This window comes from Cryptotermes secundus, unplaced genomic scaffold, assembly GCF_002891405.2.
Source record: "Cryptotermes secundus unplaced genomic scaffold, Csec_1.0 scaffold1863, whole genome shotgun sequence".
NCBI classification, from domain to species: Eukaryota; Metazoa; Arthropoda; class Insecta; order Blattodea; family Kalotermitidae; genus Cryptotermes; species Cryptotermes secundus.
Genome location: NW_019725440.1, coordinates 306,490 through 330,192, shown reverse-complemented (window position 1 = coordinate 330,192; position 23,703 = coordinate 306,490). Strand labels below are relative to the sequence as shown.

The window sequence follows — 23,703 nt, the reverse complement described above, 5'->3', positions numbered from 1 at the left end:
TTTATTTTGTGATGATGTCTTGAAAGGTGAAATGCATATTTTTTCAACGGGGAATTATTTGCAACCACAGTTTTCATCTCTTACTTTATCATTATCTTGTAGAAGAATCCTGTGCATTACCATCTTAACGATTAACTTTTAAACAGATCACTTTAATGGTGGCTAAAAAGTATTCAAGGCCATCAGTAAAAAGATTAATATACATGTGACCTAACAAGCTTTGATCCATTTTAAGAGATCCTGAACGACAAGTGCAAAATCACATGTGAAGCTGCTCGCCACCAAATTATACAAACAGAGTAACATAATTTCTTAATATTTGGCACAGGAAGTAAATGATATGCTTAATAATTAACGTTTACTATAATTCTGAAGTATGTCTTGGATCTAATTCTGGCAAGACATCAGTATCTTTTTTTGCTTACAGGTCTCCAGTAACTTGTGATAATGCTGTGTTCACAATTCATTTAAAATCTTTCAATGACACACTTTAAAATGTGGGCTAAGTAAATAATATTGTTAGATTAAGGAGATAAAGTACAGAAGGAGTACTACATACAGAAGATGAAAACAGCATCACCTAAGGCACATGAAAGAAGAAACAATATTTTTCTTGACACAATACACAGTGTGTAAGGTATGGGATACAGAAATGGAAGACTAATAGGAGGCAAGGAATAATAGCTCACTGTCAAATAATGCATATAATATGTCAACAATTTGTATGGAGCTAGCAGTGAAAACATGGAAAAACACAAAGAAAAATGGAAAATGCCTGAGTAGCTGAAATATGACAAGGGACAAAACTACAACAGTGTACAGTGTAGTAAGGAGAGGGCAAATATTTGGTGTAATGTTTGGCACTGTAGTTTTGCGTTCTTTCCGAAACCTAGCAAACTTTCCAGCAAGCTAAGGACTATCTCTTGTGTCTGCAAGTGTGTGCTGACCATCTCTATTTGCTCGTTGTAACAGCCCTTTCTTCTCCTCACTGATGTTTGCTGTTGTACTTCCTGCTGAGCCAACACTGTACAGTGAGTCATACACTGGGTTCACAAAGTTTCCACTCTGAAACCAATATCACATAGATAAGAAAATGAACTGAAGTTACGATTGGTCTCTACCTGCCAGTGTCAGCACATGCCTAAATGCTGTCCCAGATGATGTGAAATCCTGCATATCTTGCCCAGCTAAAAAAGAGCTCATATACGAGGGGGGACCCAAAAATAACCGGAATTTATTTTTGTTATTTTTTATTTTTGCATTTTTATTGAACTGTATATTAGTCCCCTTCAGAGTATTGTCCATGTGCATTAATGCACTTGTCCCAACGCTTTTGCCACTGCTCAAAACAGTGCTGGAATTCTTGAGGCTGGATACTGTTCAAAGCCTTTAGCGTGTTTTCTTTGACTTCATCCACATCACGGAAGTGCTTTCCTTTCAGACTTCTCTTCATCCGTGGAAACAAAAAAAAGTCCGACGGAGCCAGGTCGGGTGAGTAAGGTGGATGAGGCATAATCACCATGCTGTTGCTTGTCAAAAACTGTTGGACCGTCAAAGCTGTGTGGGCTGGAGCATTGTCGTAGTGAAGCAACCAGTTCCCATTTCTCCACATTTCGGACCGTTTTCGTCGCACACTCTCTCGTAATCTAACACATCCAGGTAAAAATGTTGGTTCACTGTTTGTCCTGGCGGAACAAACTCTTTGTGGACAATGCCATTCACATCAGAAAAAAAAAATCAAAATTGTTTTCACATTGGATCGCACTTGACGCGCTTTCTTCGGTCGTGGTGAAGTTGGAGTTTTCCACTGGGTTGATGATTGCTTTGATTCTGGATCATACCCATAGCACCAAGACTCATCGCCAGTCACAATTCTTTTAAGAAATTCTGGATCTTTCTGCACTTCACTCAAGTCGCGGCAAACATTCACGCGGTTTTCTCTTTGGTCATCTCCGAGCAAGCGAGGAACAAATTTTGCAGACACCCGTCTCATGTGCAAACCTTCGGTTAAAATTCGCTGGACCACGCTCCATGAGATGTTCGTTTCCTCAGAAAGTTGGTCAATGGTCTTTCGACGATCTTCATCAATTGCACGTTTGATTTTGGCAATGTTTTCGTCATTTCTTCCTGTCGAAGGACGCCCGGGGCGTGGCATGTCTTCTGTTGACATGTTGCCAGATTTGAAACGGGAAAACCACTCGTAGACCTGTGATTTCCCCAAAGCATCATCATTAAAGGCTTGCCGAAGCATCCCAACAGTCTTGGCTGCAGTTTTCCCTAACAGAAAGCAAAATTTCACGCACACTCTTTGTTCCTTCTGGTCGGCCATCTCACTAATCGCCAAAGGGTTGAAACAGGAACGCACACAACAGAGCACCACAGACAAACCACTTAACTCAGACTGACGCCAGCTCACTAACAGTCGCGGGAGACCCCCAGCTAACACCACCTAGCAGCACAACTCGTAACTACAAAGCATGCGCGCACAACAGGTCGGTTCCGGTTATTTTTGGGTCCCCCTTCATATCTGAGAACTTAACACATGTAAATCATAAAGTTTCTAGACAATGCAATTGAAACCATAATTGATGTTATAATTCTTAAAACCAGCTTCATTTACACTGTTACATAACAAGTTTAGAAGACTTCCAATGAATTTCCATGATATGAACAAAAGAGCAGTCAAAATTAATCTTTCTTTAATGAAAGGCCAAAAATTAAGTTCTAAAATGTTCTGCCTCAGGCAGCCACCTAGTTCATCTTTGTTGTCACACTAGCACTGATACCTACCAACAAGCAACCTACCTTGTCAGCATCAAGGCTGAAGTTACCATCCAGGGCTTCAGCGTCATCATCTACTTCTTCTCGCAGGTACATTGGATTGCTGATTTCCACATTTTCTTGCATACGAACATGCATGAATGGCTTTCCACTGGGAACAAGAGCATCAGTGTATAAGGCACATGAGACCATACTGCATACTGTTTTATTCCTGATGAGGTCATTGGATTTTTCAAATTAACCTAAATTCTTCCAGCCACACTATGGCCCTGGGGTCAACTCAACCTCTATCAGAAATGAGTACCAGGTATCTTCCTGTGGGTAAAAGGAAGCCGGCGCATAGGAATGACAACCTCACTGCCATCTGTGAGCCATCTGTCTAGAAAATGCGGGAGCCTCAACATCTCACAACCCTATGGGCCTCCATGAGCTGTAGAAAGATCACATGTTCACATGATGCAGTGAAAGTCTGCAAATTGTGTAGCCTATAACACCAAAACCAACATACTTAACAAAACTGAACACCCCACCAATTTAATAACATAAAATACAAAAAACCAAACACAGGATTGGGAGGGGTGTCAAATAAGTTTGTGTGGCAAAAATAATCTAATTTATCACTTCACAAGTAACTTTTGTGATGTGTATGGTTCCCAGTTTGACACTGGTGAAGTGGATGTCATGAATGCATTTAAAAACATTTTTGATATGGCAGTTGTACACCCTGTTGTAGATGAAACCAAGTGATATGCTCAGTAATAAATTCTGAAAAGTGTCCCACTCTTTACATTTTACTCCAATGTTTGGAAGTGGGAAGGTGTTACATGGGAGGAAATGCATGCTGATAGGCACTGTATAAAAGCTACATTTGGATCACATGACTCAAAGAAACATATGCTATTCACTCTGTTATTTTCTGAGACTTTACCTGTGGAAAGACTAGAGGCAATGATCAAAATAAAAGCAAGCAAAATGAATTTCAAGGATCTCCAAAACTTTTTAAAACGTATCCAGTCATTCAGCACCTCACCAAAAAGTTCCAAAATTTGCATCTGCCAAATCAGAACACTATGATAGTCAAGTCTTTGACTCTATGGAAAGACTGTCTTTCAGAAAATGCACATACCTCTCATGGCTGCAAAATCTGATATCACAACATACAAACTCTGCGAGTCTAGCTCCCACTATGTTTGGATTTTTCTCATTTACACTGGAAGAGACACTAAACTAGCTATTTGGTCTGTGACTAAAGAAACAAACAAAACTAAAGCAATTGTAGTAAAAATGTCAGAACACTTTCCTGGACATAGAAACACCATGTGGATGGGCAATTTTTATAATTCACTGGAGATGCCTCAGTTCACGAAGTCCAAGATGCAGACTGTGTTGGAATTTCAGGTGCTAACAGGAAAAGTGTTCCTCTCACAGTGAAGAATAAGAAATATATGAATGGAGAGCACTGTGGTCAACACTCAGGAGATGTGGCATGGAAAAAAGTAACTATCATATCTACCTACCACAAAAACAAAACACATATGTTACAAAGGTAAGTTTATAAATCTGCCTTTTACTCGTACATGAACTTCTGATCCAGTTACTTCCATCTCACATTCAGTGCGCTTATGTTACAAGGTAAACTTACAAATTTGCCTTTTCCAAGGAGTTGAGTGAAAAATTCATTATTATACATTGTACAGTTAAGAGGTTATGAAAAATAAGTTATTTTGGAGCAAAAATAAATGGTCATTTAAAAAATATATCAGAGGCCACTCACAACTGTGGTACTTAAATGCTGAAGGGTTGACAGATCTCTTAGTCTCATAGTAACTCTTTTCCCAACTCATTTAAGCTAATTTCAAAGGATATAAAAAGTTTAAAGACAAATTAAAGGAATTTTTGTACTTTAATTATTTTTATACATTGGATGAATTTTTTATGAGATGATGTTTTATGGTTATAATATATAATAATTTAAGCAATATAGTAGTTGGATTAAAGCTTTTTTAGTAAAAAAATGAACTATCTGACATAACAGGTTTTATGTGATTAACCATTTTTAAATTGTACATATTATTAGTTGCATTTCTTATTACTAATTATACTCAATTTGTTATCTTATATTGTCAATGTTTAGTTACAGCTTTTATCATTAATTATATTAACATTTTAAACTATTCTTATATTATAAACTGGTTTATAGATAATTGCTTGAATGTATAAGCAAGATTTGTACATAATATTTTGATTGAATTTTTTATTCTAAAATTGTCACTGTTTTTAAGATAAATTCTTTTATGACCAATGTAGACCTTATCTACTATTAATTGTTTTTTGACAGCTGCTTGATTGATAAGCAAGATGTGATTAAGCTACTTGATGATTTCTATATCTAACTGGTTGTTTTTCGACCTTGTAAAGATCTCATGGAATGTGAATAAATGAACGAACTGTTGCTACTTCAAGAATACTAAATATTTCTGGATTTCTGGCTGAAACTGATGGTAAGAAAAATTACATTTAGTTTTATCTGCACATGAAATAATCCTAATGATGGAAAAAATGTAAAAATAAAAACAGAGTATCCTACAACATATAGCCCCTTACAGCCAAAAAACCTAAGTTTGATAGCTCCTCGACTTGAATCCATGTATAATACACACAATTCCACAAGCTCCAGCGCATCTACTTATACAGTTGAAATCAGCTGCTGTAAGTCCCATTCTCATAGCTCTCCTGGCATTTTAACTGAACTGTGTACAAGAATTACAATGAAAAGCAGAAATATATAGATCTTAATACATAATACAATCTGGAAGAACTAGTGAAATTTGAGTTCTCACACAGATATACATGAAGATTACTGTCATGCCATGCAGTTTGGTAGAGAGATACCTATCTGCCACACTACACGGCATCATATCCCAGAAGACAGTAATCTTCATGGAAGAAATTAAAGAAATCAAAGGTCAAAATACCTTCTCCTGCGCCGCATGAAGTAGTATGCCAACACAAGGGAGACCACAAGCACGAGTAGAAAAATTACTGCAATTATCACCACCATGATGACGGTACTACTACTTCCACTTGATTCATGAGCTATGGAGAAGTCCAACACTGGAGATTGACATCGGTCACCTGTACTTGTGGTTGGACATCTGGTAACACACATTCCCCAACTCATGAAACTAAATTTCCTGAGGTATTAATAATATATTAAATCATCGTTTTCCATGACACCAGCTGCCATTGTTCCTTCTTGTTTTATGTCAGAGAAAATGTTAATTTCATAATTTTGGTAAACTGCATACTGTTATTGTGACTCACTATCTAATGCTAGGTAATGCAACTTCACATTAATAATGAGGCATGTTATAATTAAGAAAAACTATTTCATCATGATATTTTAAATGAAGTCCCAAATGTTTATGTTTTCTTGAAGGAGAGAGAAACATAACACACCATCTTGTTTGTAGTTACAAGTCATACGTTCCAGTAAATTCCTAAGCCAGTCCAAACCACATGTCTAGTCACTAACACGTGACAGTGCTTTCACTATGCAAGGAGTCTGGCATTTAGTTTGACAGGCCACATGGCAGATAATCTTCTTAGCAGTAAACCCCAGTGGCACTGATTCCAGTACCTTGTCACCTTCTTCCAGTTCAATTATGAAAATAACCAATCTGTACTGAGGACATACATTTGCACCTCAATTTTTAAGGTGATCAAACCACAGAGGATGAGATGAGCAGGGCATATATATGCATGACATGTTAAAGGATAAGAGGTAAACTTTGGTGCATTAGTGCATTCATAGTGGCAAATAGACTTACATGCAACTAGGCTTTAAGCTGGGGTCTGGTGACTCTTGGCATGTTCCACCATTGAAGCAGTATCCTTTGCAGGCAGATCTCTCTTCACACCGAAGGCCTGTCCAGCCAGGGTTGCAGCTACATACAGGGTTTGGCAACTTTGAACCATGTGTCACAAGTGAGCATCTCCCATTCTGATTACAGTAGTCCAGGCATGGATTTTGCTGCCCATAGTAAACAGAACAATTCCTTCCCCCATACCCATTTGTACATCTGAAACATGAAACATTTTCATACAAGCTGATATTACTGGAAATTAGGATATATGAGGAGAAAGTACCCCATATGAAATTAAGCATTAAGAATGAGTGCCATCTTCCTCTTGTTCCACCAAAAGTATAACCAACACCAGGGATCGGGGCTCTGATATCCCTGCTGTTGAATAAGAGAAGTGTCTGAGATACTAATGCTACCAGAAACACAAAGGAGATGACATTAAGTTGGTACCTCATTTGACTCTGCAATTAAGGGCCTCAATCTTGAGAGTTTTGGCTGTGGACAAGTTTCAGGAACTTAAAGAGCAAACAGAAGTTAACCTCCTTAAGTCGATACAATACACTACTACTGCTTCGCCACAGACTCCATAATGATGAGTCTAAAAACAATTCTTTTTTGGTACATACATAAAAAAGCTGTTTCTCCTGTCAAGATCATTTTTGTCTGTTAAATACTCAGGACAGAGTGAGCTAGGGGCTGCACAGCCAAGGAACTGGGGTTCGATTCCTGGTACGGGCAGGACAGTTTTCTCTTCTCAAACAGCTTGTAGACTGACTCTGGGGCCCATCCAGCCTCCATTCATCTGCATCCAGTGCTAAGGTTAAGAATGGTGGAGCCATACATCCACTCCCCCATGCATTCATGATGTAATGCTTAATTAACTGAACACAGAGACAACTTAACCTTTCCCTTACCTAAGTACTCTGAGAAGTTTACCCACCAATGCCAACTTGAGTTAATCTGAGAACCAAAATTATCGAATATGAGATTTGAGGTTTTCATGGTAGTGAGTATGAAGCACACCATCTTCTGGGATGTGATGATGTGCAGTCTGGTAGAACTTCATTAATTTCTCTTTTGGGGGAGGGGGGGATGCGTGGCCCCATCTTCAGCATCAAAGAGAAAACTGAACAAATAAGCAGCAAGTAGTGAGCACAGTAGGCTGGGTGTGGGAGTGATAAGGATATACTTGTACAAATTTTCTATATTTCACTTACTCTGCTTGTTGCTTCCTTGGCTTACGCTTCAACACTGAAGACTGAGGCAGTACATTCCTTTAAAACGTTGGTAAACTTATACCATTCTGCATGGGATCACATCCCAGAAGATAATACTCTTTAAAGTGCTCTATGTCCACCGCTATTTTGTTGCTGAACAGCCTTACTTACTTACTTACTCATGGAGCTGAGCCCTTCTTGAGGGGCTGCCAATTCTGCAGCTACTCAAGAATTTCCCAGCATTTTATGGAAGCCTAAGGTTCATTACCATGTTCACAAGAGCCCTGCACTGGTCCTTATCCTGAGCCAGATCAATCCAATCCATACCATCCCATTCTATATCTCTAAGATCCATTTTAATATTGTCCACCCACCTACGCTTTGGTCTTCCCAGTGGTCTGCTTCCTTCTGGCTTTCTCACCAATATCCTATATGCATTCCTCATCTTCCCCATTCATGCCACATGCTCCGTCCACCTCATCCTCCTTCACTTGTTCATTCTAATTATACAGAGTGTTCAATCAAGAAGGAAACTTCACAACACCGTTCACCGGGCCCAATATTCCTCACAGGTTCCTGCTGTAACTGTAACTGTGACGGCGCATGCTTATCAGCATTAATGACTCATTCTGATATCAGCAGTTAAACTAGCAATCTGTGAGGAATGTTGGGTTGGGTCAGCGTGTTGCGAAGTTTCCTCCTTAACTGAACGCACTGTACTTGGAGATGAGTACAAGTTATGAAGCTCCTCATTATGCAGTCAGGCTGAACAGCTTTATGTGATTTAATACAAAGCAATCTACATCTGCTGTTGATTCATTGCTAGGCAACTATATCTACAGCATAACAATGACTTAGGTCATGATGGTAAATAATAACAATAAAACAGTGCAAAGAGTTAGCTGCAAGAGTGTGGCTGTGCAGAGAAGACTCAGAGGGTGCAACAGTGAATTATGAAGTGCAGAAATAGCAATAGTGCTATAATTATATGTAATTGCTAGTGGTGTGTATAAGGAGTAAATAGACCTGTTCATCCGATCCAGAACAAGCGTTATTAGTCACTAATACACGTGACAATATTTTAAAAAACAAAGAAGTCTTAGAGAAGTTTGTTTTAAGAAGAACTGTTTTTGTCAATGTGAATATTATATTCATAAGACAGTCCTAACATATAATTGATTCCATTATTTCAATACAGTTTATTTTAAGAAAAATTATGATGAACAAGTATTCATCAGCGGTATGTTTCAAGGAACATATGATGTCACATTCTTTTGTTTTTAAAACTTGAATGTAATAAGCAAGAACAGCTATGTGTTTATTTCTTGCAGTGTACTGAATATGTGAACCCAGTTTTCTATAAAATAACTTGCATGAAGCATACTACAGGAATACATGAGGTTGATTTTGTTAAGTAGCAGATGACAGTTATTAGTTGAAGCCAGAATTGTTACAAGAACAAAAACATTCCACCATAATAACAACACTCTCAATTACAAACTATTAAACTGAAGATTATAATTCATTAATGATGCAATGATTGGTCTGGATGAGCTCTCAAGTAGGATAGAGTCAATATAAGATTTGAGGTTCTCACAGCGATGGTTACGAAGACTTCTATCATCTGGGATATAATTCCATGTAGTCTGTTGTAAGTCAACCAGTGTGTTGGAGAGCCACATCCAAAGAATAATCCAAACAAGACACCAGCATGAAGCAGGGAGCAGCTGCTTCCTGCTTAAGTTACTCTTCAACCACCCCAAGATGGTGGTGACATGTTCCTCTGAAACACTGGCCGACTTGGCAATACATCCCAGAAGACAGAACTCTTCAAGACACAGTCAAGCTGAAGATGTGACAGTCTATGATCTGGAACATATTTACTGATGTTTTGGAGGAATGTGCTGCCTCCATCTTCAAGGTAGCATGAAAAACAGTGGCATGCATATGGCGACAGGGAGTACTGGAACTGGGACCATGATTGAACTAACTGGAGTAAAGAAAATGGCCGAAAAATATGAAACCTTTATAAGTATCTATTAGGCTACATGGTGTAACATCCTCCGGACAGTATTCTTCACAGTCATTGCTGTGAGAATGTCAGTGCCAAAAATAAGCATTAACATTATGGTAGACATTTATGGGCACCATAAAATTGCAGGTGTTTAGTCAAAAATGAGTTTTATTAAATTATAATATGTGTCTTATGAAACAAAACAGACATTTGGCTAAACATCTGAGATATATTAGCCATTATTTTATTTGCAAACTTCTTATTTTGGTGTGAGGTTCTCTCAGTACTTTAATAATAAGAAATGTTATGCAGTCAAAATAGTTAGGGAAACACTTTATGTCAACTTACTTGCAGTAGGACTGTCCCTCTGTTATGACACATGTGCCACCATTCTGGCACTGTCCAGGGTAGCAAGAAATCTGGCATTCAGCAGGCCGTGGAACTCGACACCTGCAGTCTGCACTGTTTTTACTCTGACATGGGGAACAAGTGCACAAGTCTACTTCACATCGGCGTCCAGTGAACTGGGGTGGGCAATTACAAACAAGCCTCTTAGCTCCAGGTACACATGTACCTGCAATGGCAACAAGACAAATAAAATACAGAAATTGCAATTATGTTAAACATCATCTCAAACAATTGTATAGGAGCTGTACCTTAAGATATAAAGAGAGAAACAATACAACTACCTGGACAATAAAAGTTAATTTACATAGAATTTTATGCATATCAGTAATAAAAGTGCTAATTTCAAGGGTTTGTGTGGAAAAGGTTTTGAAATGCTATTTTGATGTATGTACAGAAGAGACTCTTTAATATTTCTAACACTGTATAACAGTATGTCATGTACATTAACTAAGAAATGTAGTTACATCATTCTCATAACGACTGTATTCATAGAAGTGTGTCAAAAAATGATACATTACCAAAGTGTAAGGGAAGAGCCAGAATCAAGGAAGGTAAATAGGTTATGCAGTAACAGGAAACATTACTGCAGCATAATTCCTTATGTTATTCACATAGCAGAGTCCTTCTTCAAATTTAATAGTCATACAGTTGGTCAAGAACTGTTTTCTCTGACATCTGAAGGTTCAGTACTGTTAGAGATGGGGTTCTCATGGCAGCCACCATGAAGATAGTACTCTTCATTCATTACCATGATCACGAGAGAACACTATAGGTCTGTATCTTAAACAGAATAGTTATTCAAAAGTAACGGCTAATATTTAATTAAATAAATTTAGCAATACTGTTACACGGATTCCTTGGATAAACAACCTATACTAAAGAAAATGGATATGGGATTTGGTATGTGGAATGTTCAAAGTTTGTATATGGCAAGTTCGCTCAGGGCAGTGGTGGAAGAAATCTTAAAATATAAGTTAGATTTAGTGGGGGTACAGGTCAGGTGGGAAGGGGGTGGCATTACACCAGCAGGCAAATATACATTTTTCTATGGAAAGGTGAATGAAAATCATGGCTTAGGTACAGGTTTTTTTGTACATAAGAGAACTGTATCAGCAGTCAAGAGGGTAGTGTTCGTTAGTGATGGGATATCATATATAATACGTGGGGCAATCCAAAAGTTTCCGAAATTTGAATTTTGTGCGCGAATGGTTATGAGTACATCGAAATACTGCTAGGTGTCTCCTCACACATCCTACCTGAATCAGTGTGGCAAGCGGCGTCGAGTTGAGTGGTTGGGATTATTGCTGGTGAAAGTATTTCCATTGTTGTTTCCATGAGTTTGCGGTTTTGTGATGGCTGACCTGAGAGAGCAGCGTGTCTGTATAAAGCTTTGTTTCAAACTTGGGAAAACCGCTGCAGAAACGCACCAAATGTTGAAGCAAGCTTTTGGTGAAGAGTTTATTTAGCCCAGACACAAACTTACAACTGGTATAAGCGTTTTAAAAATGGCCAAACATTGACTGATGATGACGATCATTCGGGATGGCCGTCAACAGGCAAAACACCAGAAAATGTCACGAAAGTTAGGGATCTGATTCTGCAAGATCGTAGACTGACCATCCAAGACCTCTGTAACACCTTGGGACTAAGTTATGGTACATGTCAACGAATTTTGTCAGAGGAACTGAACATGAGGAGGATTGTGGCGAAGTTTGTGCCATGGCTGCTGCAAAATGAACAGAAGCAGCATCGCTTGGAAGTCTGCAGGGAACTTCAGCAACAGCTTCAAGAGGATCCAAACTTTCTTTTGAATGTTGTCACTGGTGACGAAAGTTGAGTTTATGGCTACGACCCTGAAAGTAAGCAGCAATCGTCGCAATGGAAGAGCCCTTATTCACCTCGGCAAAAAAAAGCTCGACAAGTCAGGAGCAACATTAAGTCCATGTTGATCTGTTTTTTTTATATTGACAGGATTGTTCATAATGAGTTCATCCCTCCTCATCAGACAGTCAATAAAGAGTTCTATCGCGATGTTCTAAGGCTTTTGGGGGAGGACATGAGGAGAAAACGTCCAGAGAAGTGGCGCACAAACGACTGGGTACTCCACCATGACAACGCATGACTGCATATGGCTTATATTGTGCAGGAATTTTTGGCTAAAAACAAGATGGCAGTTGTTCCCCACCCACCGTACTCGCCAGACTTAGCTCCATGTGACTTCTTTCTCTTCCCCAAGATGAAAATCAAGTTGAAGGGGCGAAGATTTTATACAGTTGAGGAAATTCAAGCGGAATCACAGACGGTACTAAACACCCTAACAAAGAAAGACTTCCAGGATGCATTTGAAAAGTGGCAGAAATGTTGGGATCGGTGTATGCGCTCCCAAGGGGGCTACTTTGATGGTGATGGTGCAGAATAAGATCTAGGTAAGATGTAATAGTTTTTATTAATATATTTTGGGAATTTTTGGTTTGCACCACATACTAAAAGGCTGCTGGTGTGATATCATCGTTACGAATGTTCAGGCCTCAACAGAGGATAAAATATATGACATAAAGCTCTGGTTATATGAAGAAATAGAACATGTAGTTGATAAATTTCCGAAGTATCCTACGAAAATTTTGCTAGGAGATTTCAATGCCAAAGTAGGGAGGCAAGACATTTTCAAGCCAACAATTTGGAAAGAGAGTTTGCATGAAATTAGAAATGATAAAGGAGTTGGTGTAGTAAACTTTGCCACATCAAAAAATCTTACTATCAAAAGTACAAGGTTTCCGCATCATAACATCCATAAATTTACTTGGACATCTCCTGATGGGAAGATACACAATCAGATTGACCATATTTTGATAAATAGGAAACGGCATTCAAGTACATTTGATGTCCGATCATTTAGGGCAGCAGATTGTGATACTGGCCAATACCTGGTGGTGGCAAAGGTTTCGGAAAGACTGGCACTGAGCAAATAAACAATGCATAGAGTTCACATGGAGAGGTTCAATCTCAAGAAACTAAATGAGGTAGAAGGTAAAGAACAAGAACATTAGAGAGCTGCATAGAGGAATAAATGACTTTAAAGGGGGTTACCAGCCTAGCAGTAACTTTGTGAAGGATGAGAATGGTCATCTGCTTGCAGATTCCCACAACATTTTGAATAGGTGGAGGAACTACTTCTCTCAGTTATCGAATGTACATAGGGTCAGTGATGTTAGGCAGACAGAAATCGATATAGCAGAGCCGTTAATACTTGATCCTAGCCCTTTTGAGGCTGAAAGTGCTATTGCAAAATTGAACAGAATAAATCGCCAGGTAGTGATCAAATTCCGGCAGAACTTATTCAAGCAGGAAGTGAAATATTACTTTCTAAGATCCACAATCTAATTACTTCTATTTGGCATAAGGAAAAATTGCCTGATCAGTGGAAGTAGTCTATTATTAACCAGTTCACAAGAAGAGTGATAAAACTGACTGTAGTAATTATCCGGGAATATCACTGCTATCAACTTCATATAAAATTTTGTTCAATATTCTTCTTTCAAGGTTAAGTCCATATATAGATAAAATTATTGGGGATAATCAGTGTGGGTTTTGACATAACAGATCAACCACAGATCAGATCTTTTGCATTCGTCAGATATTGGAGAAAAAATGGGAGTACGATGAGACAGTACATCAGCTATTAATAGATTTCAAGAAAGCCTACGATTCACTTAGGAGGGAATTATTGTACAATACTCGTATTCTGATAAGAGTTTGGCATACCCATGAACTAGTTAGGTTGATTAAAATTTGTTTAAATGAAATGTATAGTAAATTCTGTATAGGTAAACATTTGTCTGATAATTTCCCTATCCAGAATGGTCTAAAACAAGCAGATGCTTTTCAACTTTGCTTTAGAATATGCCATTAGGAAGGTCCAGGAAAACCAGGTGGGACTGAAATTAAATGGGACACATCAGCTGTTGTTCTATGCTGATGATGTGAATCTATTGGGTGATAATTGTAACCGTACGTCCCTAGTCAAAATTATATAATTAAGGGTATGAATTACTTATGCATTGTTTAATACCGTGAGAGACGCTCCATCGGCGAGATACCAGCTATTGTCCTCCTTAGGCTAAGGGTGCCGCTATTGTCCCTAACGCCGCCTGTTTACTCCCATTATATCATAAACCCATGAACTGACCGTGTGCGAGACCGGCCAGGAGGGGTCTTGGATTCCTTGAAGACCTACAGAGGTTTATGGACATCTCGAAAAATACGAATGTAGGCCAGATGTCGGGCTCGACCCTTGGATTTCTCTTGTTATTTTCTTGTTTCGTTTTATGCCAACTGGGGGACTTGTAAAGATGGGGGTCGGTTACAGGGAGCGGAGGAGGACAGTAGTTGGAAGGTAGAGAGAGAAGAGAGAAGTGTTTAAGAGTAGTAGTAGCTAGTCGGCGGACGGAGAGGTTAGCTTGGAGAATAATGTCAATATTCATCATTAATGAAATTTTAAATTAAAACTGCAATCCACAACGTTCTGGAGATCCCGGATTTATTTACCCTGAAGTGTGTTCCACTCCCATCTCCAAAGCACCCGTATCCTGTGATTAAGAACTCAAGCTCAAGCGACAGTCGTGGCAACTGTACATTGGAGGACGGCTACATAATATAGATATCATAAAGAAAAACACACAAACTTTAATTGACGCAAGTAAGGAGGTTGGTCTAAAAGTAAACCCAGAGAAAACTAAGTATATGTTGCCGTCTCATCACCAAAATTCAGAGCAAAATCACGACATAACGATAGAAAACAAATATTTTGAAAAAGTGGCACAGTTCAGATATTTGGGAATGACAATAACAAATCAAAACCTGATTGAGGATTAAATTAAGAGGAGTTTGAAGTCAGGTAATGCTTGCTACCATCCAGTCCGGAATCTTTTGTCTTCTCGCCTGCTGTCGAAGAACATAAAAATTACAATATACAAAACTATAATTTTGCCAGTGGTTCTGTATGGGTGTGAAACATGGTCTCTGACGTTAAGGGAGGAACATAGACTGAGGGTGTTGAGGAGAATATTTGGACCGACGAGGAATGAAGTGACAGGAGGTTGGGGAAAACTGTATAATGAGGAGCGTCATAACTTGTACTCTTCTCAAAGTATAATTAGAATGATGAAGTCAAGGAGTCTGAGGTCGGCAGGGCATGTAGCATGAATGGGGGAGAAGAGGAATGCATGTAGGATATTGGTGGGAAAGCCAGAAGGAAAGATGCCACTGGGAAGACCAAATCATAGGTGGGTGGACAATATTAAAATGGAGCTTAGAGATATAGGATGGGATGTATGGATTGGATTGCTCTGGCTTAGGATATGGACCAGTGGAAGGCTCTTGTGAGCACAGTAATGAACCTTCAGGTTCCATGAAATGTTGGGAAATTCTTCAGTAGCTGCAGATTTGGCTTCCCCTCAAGAAGGGCTCAGCTCCATAAGTACGTAAGTACGTAAGCAATATTGTTACAATGACATTTTCCTGTTTTTTGAGACAAGAATTCTGCTATACATGCATAAGGAAGAAGTGCGTTATATGGGAGTCTTCTTTTTACTCTTCATCTTCCACAGAAATTTTCATTTTATGTGGATTGCTTAGATACCAAGCCTTGCCATTTATCTGTCCTCCAAAAATCCCTCCTATTCAATTTCTTTCCACATTCTTCCTTCCTTCTGTGTGACTTATTTGCCTGCCTCTTGGATGTTTCCCTTTTTGTCTCACGTTCAAAATTTTTGAGATTCTATCTGCATTCAATGTTAACATGTGTGCATGCCATCCAGTCCTCTGTCCTTTGAAAGGAATGATCTCTACTGAATTTTAAATATAAACAAAAACATAAAACATAAAAATTTCATATGAAAGGAGTACCCTTAAGAAGTTCTAATTTAAAATGAAGGAAAGGTCATATTTTATAATGTGTAACAGCTCAACTTGTTTCAATACGAGGAAGGATGACAGAGAAATAAGACGACCTAATATAAAAAATCTTTACTGTCATGCAACCACATTACAACCTCCTAATTCAATTTTTTCTCCTGTTGGTGTGACAAACAAATATGGTCTGTGTGCAGTCACCATGCAACTTTTTAGTCTTCCATCCACCGAGTAAATTCTTGGAGGTGGTTCAGTAGTCATGTAAAGTCCATTTCACAGAAAATCTCTTAGTGCACAGAGTACTTACCTCCATTCTCACAGTGGTCCAAACAGCTGTTACGTTCACATCTTTTACCAACATAGTTAGCGGGGCAAATGCAAATTGGCCCTTGTGCAGTTAGGCTGCATGTGCCCTGGAAATACCACACATACACAAATATAGAGAATGACACAAAAAAAATATTAAGGTAGAAATGAATGGCTCTACAGACTCCGCTAAAGCTAATGTAAGTAATGCAGAACATCTGTGAGTGCATCATAACCAGAAAATATTATAACTGTCACATCATCATTAGAAAGTTACTAAATTCCATTTTCAACATAGAATGGGAACCATGATCACAATACCAAAGATCTTGTTGGACACAACTTTCTTCTGTAAGGTTGTTTCCTCAAGGTATGGAGTACCCACAAAAGTATTTTAGACAACTAATTATGGATATAAAAAGCTTAATTCAGTTTGATTAATTTGTTACATAGAAAAATATTTTCCATTTTGACTGCTAAAAATATGTATTTTAACACTCATATTACCTGCTGTTTGAAAGTGCTAAATGATGAAGTTAAAGTGTCAACTCTCAAATTCTCAATATTTTATTCCACAGACTATCATGTTGGGAACAATCTTAAACAGCTCTAATGTACAAGAATAAGAAAGAAGCCTTTCACAGTTCACCAAGTTTCTGCAACAACAACTGAAAATGTGTTGCCTCCCATATTACAATCGGCAATTTGTCTAAATTTAATTAACTGCCCTAAATTCAAATCTCAAAAGTCAATGATTATATTCTTTAGTACTGAATAAAAATCTATCCGGAACATAAACGGCAGAACACACTGTGCAAGTTTAGATATGCATGGACTTTGATGCAATGACACGGGGGTTTAATGAACTTGCTCTGACAAGAAGCCCACAACAGCAGGCTTTCAAGCAAATTAGTAAGAGAGCATGTAAGTCTCAGCATACCACAGGTAAAGTGACAACTTTTGAGAGTCTAAACCCACTTGAGCCCTATGGCTAAGAACGGTCCAATGTCCTGTCAGAATCCTAATGAGACATCAGTCAACATGTCACACATGTAAGATTTCAAGCTCTCACTAAAATCTTCATCAGTTAACAGTTATGTCAATGTTGAATCAATGTTTCAGGGATCTTCTTCTCCATCACTGGACCCTGATATCTCTGAAATTCTGGTTTTTACTTCAACATTGACATGGCTGATGGCCCATGGAGATTTCAGCAAACATATCACGCCTTTATTTGGAAAGGCAGGACCAAAGATTCAGTCCTTTTTCTTAAAAAAAAAAAAAAAAAGGGTAAAAGATGAACATTCTCTTGGGTAATCTTGACTTCCTCAGATATTCTGAAGCTTTCCAGGCATTGATAAAACTGTAACTTCTCATAGAGTTATTCTTAATTTAATTAAACAAATCTGCGTGTAACTTTCACCACAAAATATCTAAGCTCCTGTAAACATAATTCTGAGCAATTCTACATTCAGCCAATAAGCACTTGTGGAAATATCCACCATAATGTCATCATTTGGTGGATACTGATAAGTGTAATTAATTATAATCCAAGCTGAAAGTGTAACTCAATTATTTTTTTAAGCAAGATGTGAAACGTTCATGTAAAAAGTATAAAATGTACAAGTGATGTCATCAGAAAAGGAGATGGGTGAACAATGCTTACCAGGTACTCATCTTTCATACATAAAAACTCCAGAAGACACCTGAAGTCCCAGTTAACCTGTTAGGAACTATGTCACTGCCCACTGATACCAAAAGAGACAAGAACTGCCTGACTAAACAGATGGCTCCACTGTCCACTAAATTCCCATTCACTGCAAAATTAACTTTGATGATGTCCAACCACACACAATGCAATGAACATCAGAACACACGAAAAGAGTTAAACAATTAAAATCTGATCAGTCATCTTACTTACTTACTTATGGAGCCGAGTCCTTCTTGAGGAGGAGCCAAATCTGTAGCTACTCAAGAATTTCCCAGCATTTCATGGAACCTGAAGGTTCATTACTGTGCTCACAAGAGTCTTCCACTGGTCCATATCCTAAGCCAGAGCAATCCAATCCATACATCCCATCCTATATCTCTAAGCTCCATTTTAATATTGTCCACCCACCTATGATTTGGTCTTCCCAGTGGCATCTTTCCTTCTGGCTTTCCCACCAATATCCTACATGCATTCCTCTTCTCCCCCATTCATGCTACATGCCCTGCCGACCTCAGACTCCTTGACTTCATCATTCTAATTATACTTTGAGAAGAGTACAAGTTATGACGCTCCTCATTATACAGTTTTCCCCAACCTCCTGTCACTTCATTCCTCGTCGGTCCAAATATTCTCCTCAACACCCTCAGTCTATGTTCCTCCCTTAATGTCAGAGACCATGTTTCACACCCATACTGAACCACTGGCAGTTATAGTTTTGTATACCGTAATTTTTATGTTCTTCGACAGCAGACGAGAAGACAAAAGATTCCGGACTGGATGGTAGCAAGCATTACCAGACTCAAACTCCTCTTAATTTAATCCTCAATCAGGTTTTGATTTGTTATTGTCATTCCCAAATATCTGAACTGTGCCACATTTTCAAAATATCTGTTTTCTATCGTTATGCCGTGATTTTGCCCTGAATTTTGGTGATGAGACGGCAACATATACTTAGTTTTCTCTGGGTTTACTTCTAGACCAACCTCCTTACTTGCGTCAATTAAAGTTTGTGTGTTTTTCTTTATGATATCTATATTATCACCCAATAGATTCATATCATCAGCACAGAACAACAGCTGATGTGTCCAATTTAACTTCAGTCCCACCTGGTTTTCCTGGACTTTCCTAATGGCATATTCTAAAGCAAAGTTGAAAAGCATCTGCTTGTTTTAGACCATTCTGGATAGGGAAATTATCAGACAAATGTTTACCTATACAGAATTTACTACACGTATCATTTAAACAAATTTTAATCAACCTAACTACGTAGTAGTTTCGTGGGTATCCCAAAATCTATCAGAATATTGTACAATACTTTCCTCCTAACTGAATCATGGGCTTTCTTGAAGTCTGCAAATAGCTGGTGTACTGTCTCATCCTACTCTCATTTTCTTCTCCAGGATCTGACATATGCAAAAGATCTGACCAGTAGTTAATCTAATATGTCAAAACCCACACTGATGATCCCCAATAATTTCATCTATGTATGGACTTAAACTTGAGAGAAGAATATTGGATAAAATTTTGTATGAAGTTGTTAGCAGTGATATCCCCCGATAATTACTACAGTCAGGTTTATCACCCTTCTTGTGAACTGGTACAATAATAGACTCCTTGCACTGAACAGGAAATTTTTTCTTATGCCAAATAGAAGTAATTAGCTTATGGATCTTAGAACATAATATTTCGGCTTCTGCTTGAATAAATTCTGCCAGAATTTGATCACTACCTGGCTATTTACACCGTTTCAATTTTGCAATAGCACTTTCAACCTCAAAAGGGCTAGGATCAAGTATTAACGGCTCATCTGTATTCATTTCTACCTGCCTAACATCACTGACCCTATGTACATTCAATAAGTGCGACATTCAAAATGTTGTCGGAATCTGCAAGCAGATCACCATTCTCATCCTTCACTAAGTTACTTCTAGGTTGGTAACCCCTCTTAAAATCATTCATTCTTCTATACAGGTCTGTAATGTTCTTGTTCTTACTGTTCATTGCAAGTTAATCAATTTTTTCTTTCAGATATATCCTCTTTTTATTCCTGAAATACCTGTTCGTTACTCTTACTTCATTTAATTTCTTAAGATTAAACCTCTCCATATGAACTCTGTGTGTTGTGTTTGCTCACTGCCAGTCTTTCCTGAATCTTTGCCACCACCATGTAGAGGTCAGTATCACAATCTGCTGCCCTGAATGGTCGGACATCAAGTACACTTGAATTCCATCTCCTATCTATCAAAATATGGTTGATCTGATTGTGTATCTTCCCATCAGGAGATGTCCAAGTAAATTTATGGATGTTACAATGCGAGAACATTGTACTTTTGACAGTAAGATCAGTCATCAGCTAACGGAAAAGACGAGTTTAGGCCATAATCCGAGAAACCATAAGTCCTACATCTTAAACCAATACCTTGCATAGTTTCATTCAAATCCGAAGAATTTGTAATTCTTACCAATCTTTTTAAATATCTTCATTTTTTTTTTGTCCTAACCAGTATGCACTGTACACAACTATCATCAAAAGAATGGCATTCAATACTCCCTTACTCCTGACTTAATACAATTATTGCCAGTTACATAAAAATCTTGGGTATCACAAACCAAACTTGCAAGTTATTATTAGTCTCAAGATAAAATATAGACATCAAGTTCTTTGCAATTAAAATGAGATGAAACAATTCACCACATTATATGTTACCAATTATAGATGTGAAACACAAAGTTATAACACATGTGTAAAGGTAGCTCCATGACTGCCTGAGAATAACAGTCAAAATGTGTTGCAAATGTGTTTTACGAAAAAAAAAAAAAAATAATAATGAATAAAAAAATAGTTTTAATGATACATACTGTACAGATACAAATTTTAAAATGCCAAAAAAGATTAGCCTCTTGGAAAATGGCTAACTGCAAGAATGAAGAGGAGGTGGGAGAAGGATGGACCTGACTCAGGAACATACATGTACAATTTGGTACATGAAGAGACTTTATGTGACAGTACAGAAGAAATTACAAAGAATGCAGTGAAGTAACGGGATAAAAAAGGGCTCCAAAGGATGACGATGCTTAGGATGATCTCCAAAAAGGTGTAAACCTGTAAGATATCAACTAGGCCCAAAACTAAGAAAGATGTTGATGATCAGGGCTCAAGCGGGAGAAACACAAATACACACAGAATTTTGGCAGAGAAACCCATTCAAAAATGGACACTTGGTAATCCAAGGAGGCAGTGGAACATTAAGATGGATATGGGAACACAGGTTATGAGGACAAAATCATGTCTCAGGATTATGTCCATGTAGACTTTAGTATTAGCAGGAGTGAACCTCCAGAAAATAGGTAATAAATGATTCCAATTGAACAAATACTACATTTAACTAATCTAGCACAGAATTTGCTAATTAGAATGATCAAGTCAAGCGGGATGACATGGGCAGGGCATGTAGCACGAATGATGGAGAATAGGAATGCATATAGGTTATTGGTGGGAAAGCCAGAAGTAAAGAGACCACTAGGAAGACCAAGACATAGGTGGGTGGACAATATTAAAAAGAATCTTAGACAAATAGGATGGGATGGTATGGACTGGATTGATCTGGCTCAGGAGAGGGACCATTGGACGGCTCTTGTAAACACGGTAATGAACCTTCAGGTTCCATAAAATGCTGGGAAGTTCTTGAGTAGCTGCACAATTGTGCAGCTTCTCAAGAAAGGCTCAGCTCCACGAGTGAGTGAGCATAGAATTTGAAGAAGAAAGTCCAGGCAGTAAATGTACATGTTCTTACCCTCACACAGTAACCTTCACACTCAGACCTTTCACAGTGCAAGCCAATGTATCCATTGGGACAATCACACTTTTCAACACCATCAGCATGATGACAGACTCCTCCATTCTGACATAACATGTTGATGCAATTTTCACAGCGACTCCCTGCAACATTCAAGCATACTCATTCCACTTCCAGTTACATATCTTACTTTACTAGGTTTCACTCTGAACATTTTAAAAATGCTAACATACACCTTTATTATAAATTCAGTTAATACTGTGACATAATGGCTGGAATAGCAGAACCAGAAGGAAAGGTTGGTAAACACATTCTGGCACCAACAGGTATGCCATCCATTGCTAGGCAATGAATAAACATGCAATGATAGAGGAACCACTGGAGGTAGGGTTTTCTATGTGGTCTGACCTGAGGCTATATAATGAGAACCAACGGAACAAGTGAGTCAGGCCTGATTCAGCAGGTGGTCAGTGCAGTTCATGAGCAATAAATGCGTGGCTGGCCATGAAGAACATCCATCATGGGTAGCAGCCATAACCTACCAACACATAGTGAAAATGGCAACCAAGCAACACCAGCAAAGGCATAATAGCCTGAGACTTAGCATGTACTGTAGTAATTTGTAGTGTGTATACATTCATGCAACTGTTACACTTAAATGTAGTTACAGATTATAAGTGTTCAATTACCAATCTAGTCACTAACATGTAACAATACCGTATTTGAAAATCACTAATTCTCTGGTAGTAAAGCTCAAAGCTTAACACCACTGACAACACACAGTCTACCACTGGACATAATCCTAAGTCAGTTCCCCCTATCTACCCCCTTTGCAAACTATCTGACCTAAGATCCACTTTTTTATTATCATTTCCATCTCCAGATAATAAAAATATGATATGCTTCATTTCATGCTCTTTTGCTTATACTGATACACTCTGCCATGTTCCTGTGTTGAAAACAAAATTTAGTTTAATGTAAGTTGCAGGGCAGTCTACAAGGTGCAACTTCTTGTCATGCCCGTAGTATAACCATCCACCATCCATGGAAATCACATGATACCACAATGTACCGATTATAAAATTCACACACAACACAATTGCTCTGAACCATAAGACTCTGCACACAAGCCATGAAAAAACAGAATGCTAGAAACACAAAGTATCAACTGAAAAATGAACAACTTTTAACTAAAGTTAATGGAAATGAACAATAACTGAAACTACTAAATAAGTTTTTGAACAACAAACTCAAGAAGTCACAGAAGTAACAGCTTCAAAAGTGACAATGTAACACACCAACAGTCTACAAGCATGATGAGACGTTGCACCTTCAAGACTGCCCCTGAAAATTAAATCATTAACCAGAGCAACAGAATGTTGAAATATAATATTAAATTTAGCTTAAGTTGAGATTATTTTAAACAGACTTGTTAAATATGAGAATGGTTAATTAATTTGAAAATTCAAATAATATTTGGATTATGTAAGAAAGTAACTCTATTTATTTGTGGGCTACGATGTTTTTGCTAGCTAGATTATATAATGTGGAAGGGACAGGTGACAGATGAATTATAATTTGCAAAGGATTTGGAAGGAAGCAGTCATGGCCTAATCAAGCTACTATACCAACATTTTTCCATGTGGACTGCAACTGCAAAACACCTCAGCCAGGGTAGCAGGTTGTCCTGAGA

At 38.2% G+C, this 23,703-nt stretch overlaps 1 protein-coding gene across 2 annotated transcripts in view; it reads right to left on the bottom strand.

Moving 5' to 3' along the window:
- Window positions 1-524: 524 nt before the first annotated feature.
- The window catches only part of LOC111863445 (prolow-density lipoprotein receptor-related protein 1), a 273,951-nt gene continuing 250,772 nt past the window's right edge, over window positions 525-23,703 (bottom strand). For both annotated transcript variants that reach the window (XM_033751069.1, XM_023849788.2), the window contains exons 71-77: window positions 22,008-22,153; window positions 16,504-16,609; window positions 10,227-10,452; window positions 6,612-6,863; window positions 5,757-5,936; window positions 2,806-2,932; window positions 525-1,065 (exon numbers count right to left, since the gene is read on the bottom strand). In XM_033751069.1, the coding sequence (XP_033606960.1) occupies window positions 910-1,065; window positions 2,806-2,932; window positions 5,757-5,936; window positions 6,612-6,863; window positions 10,227-10,452; window positions 16,504-16,609; window positions 22,008-22,153 (1,193 nt within the window). In that variant the 3' untranslated portion in view covers window positions 525-909. The remainder of the gene's footprint in view (window positions 1,066-2,805; window positions 2,933-5,756; window positions 5,937-6,611; window positions 6,864-10,226; window positions 10,453-16,503; window positions 16,610-22,007; window positions 22,154-23,703) is intronic.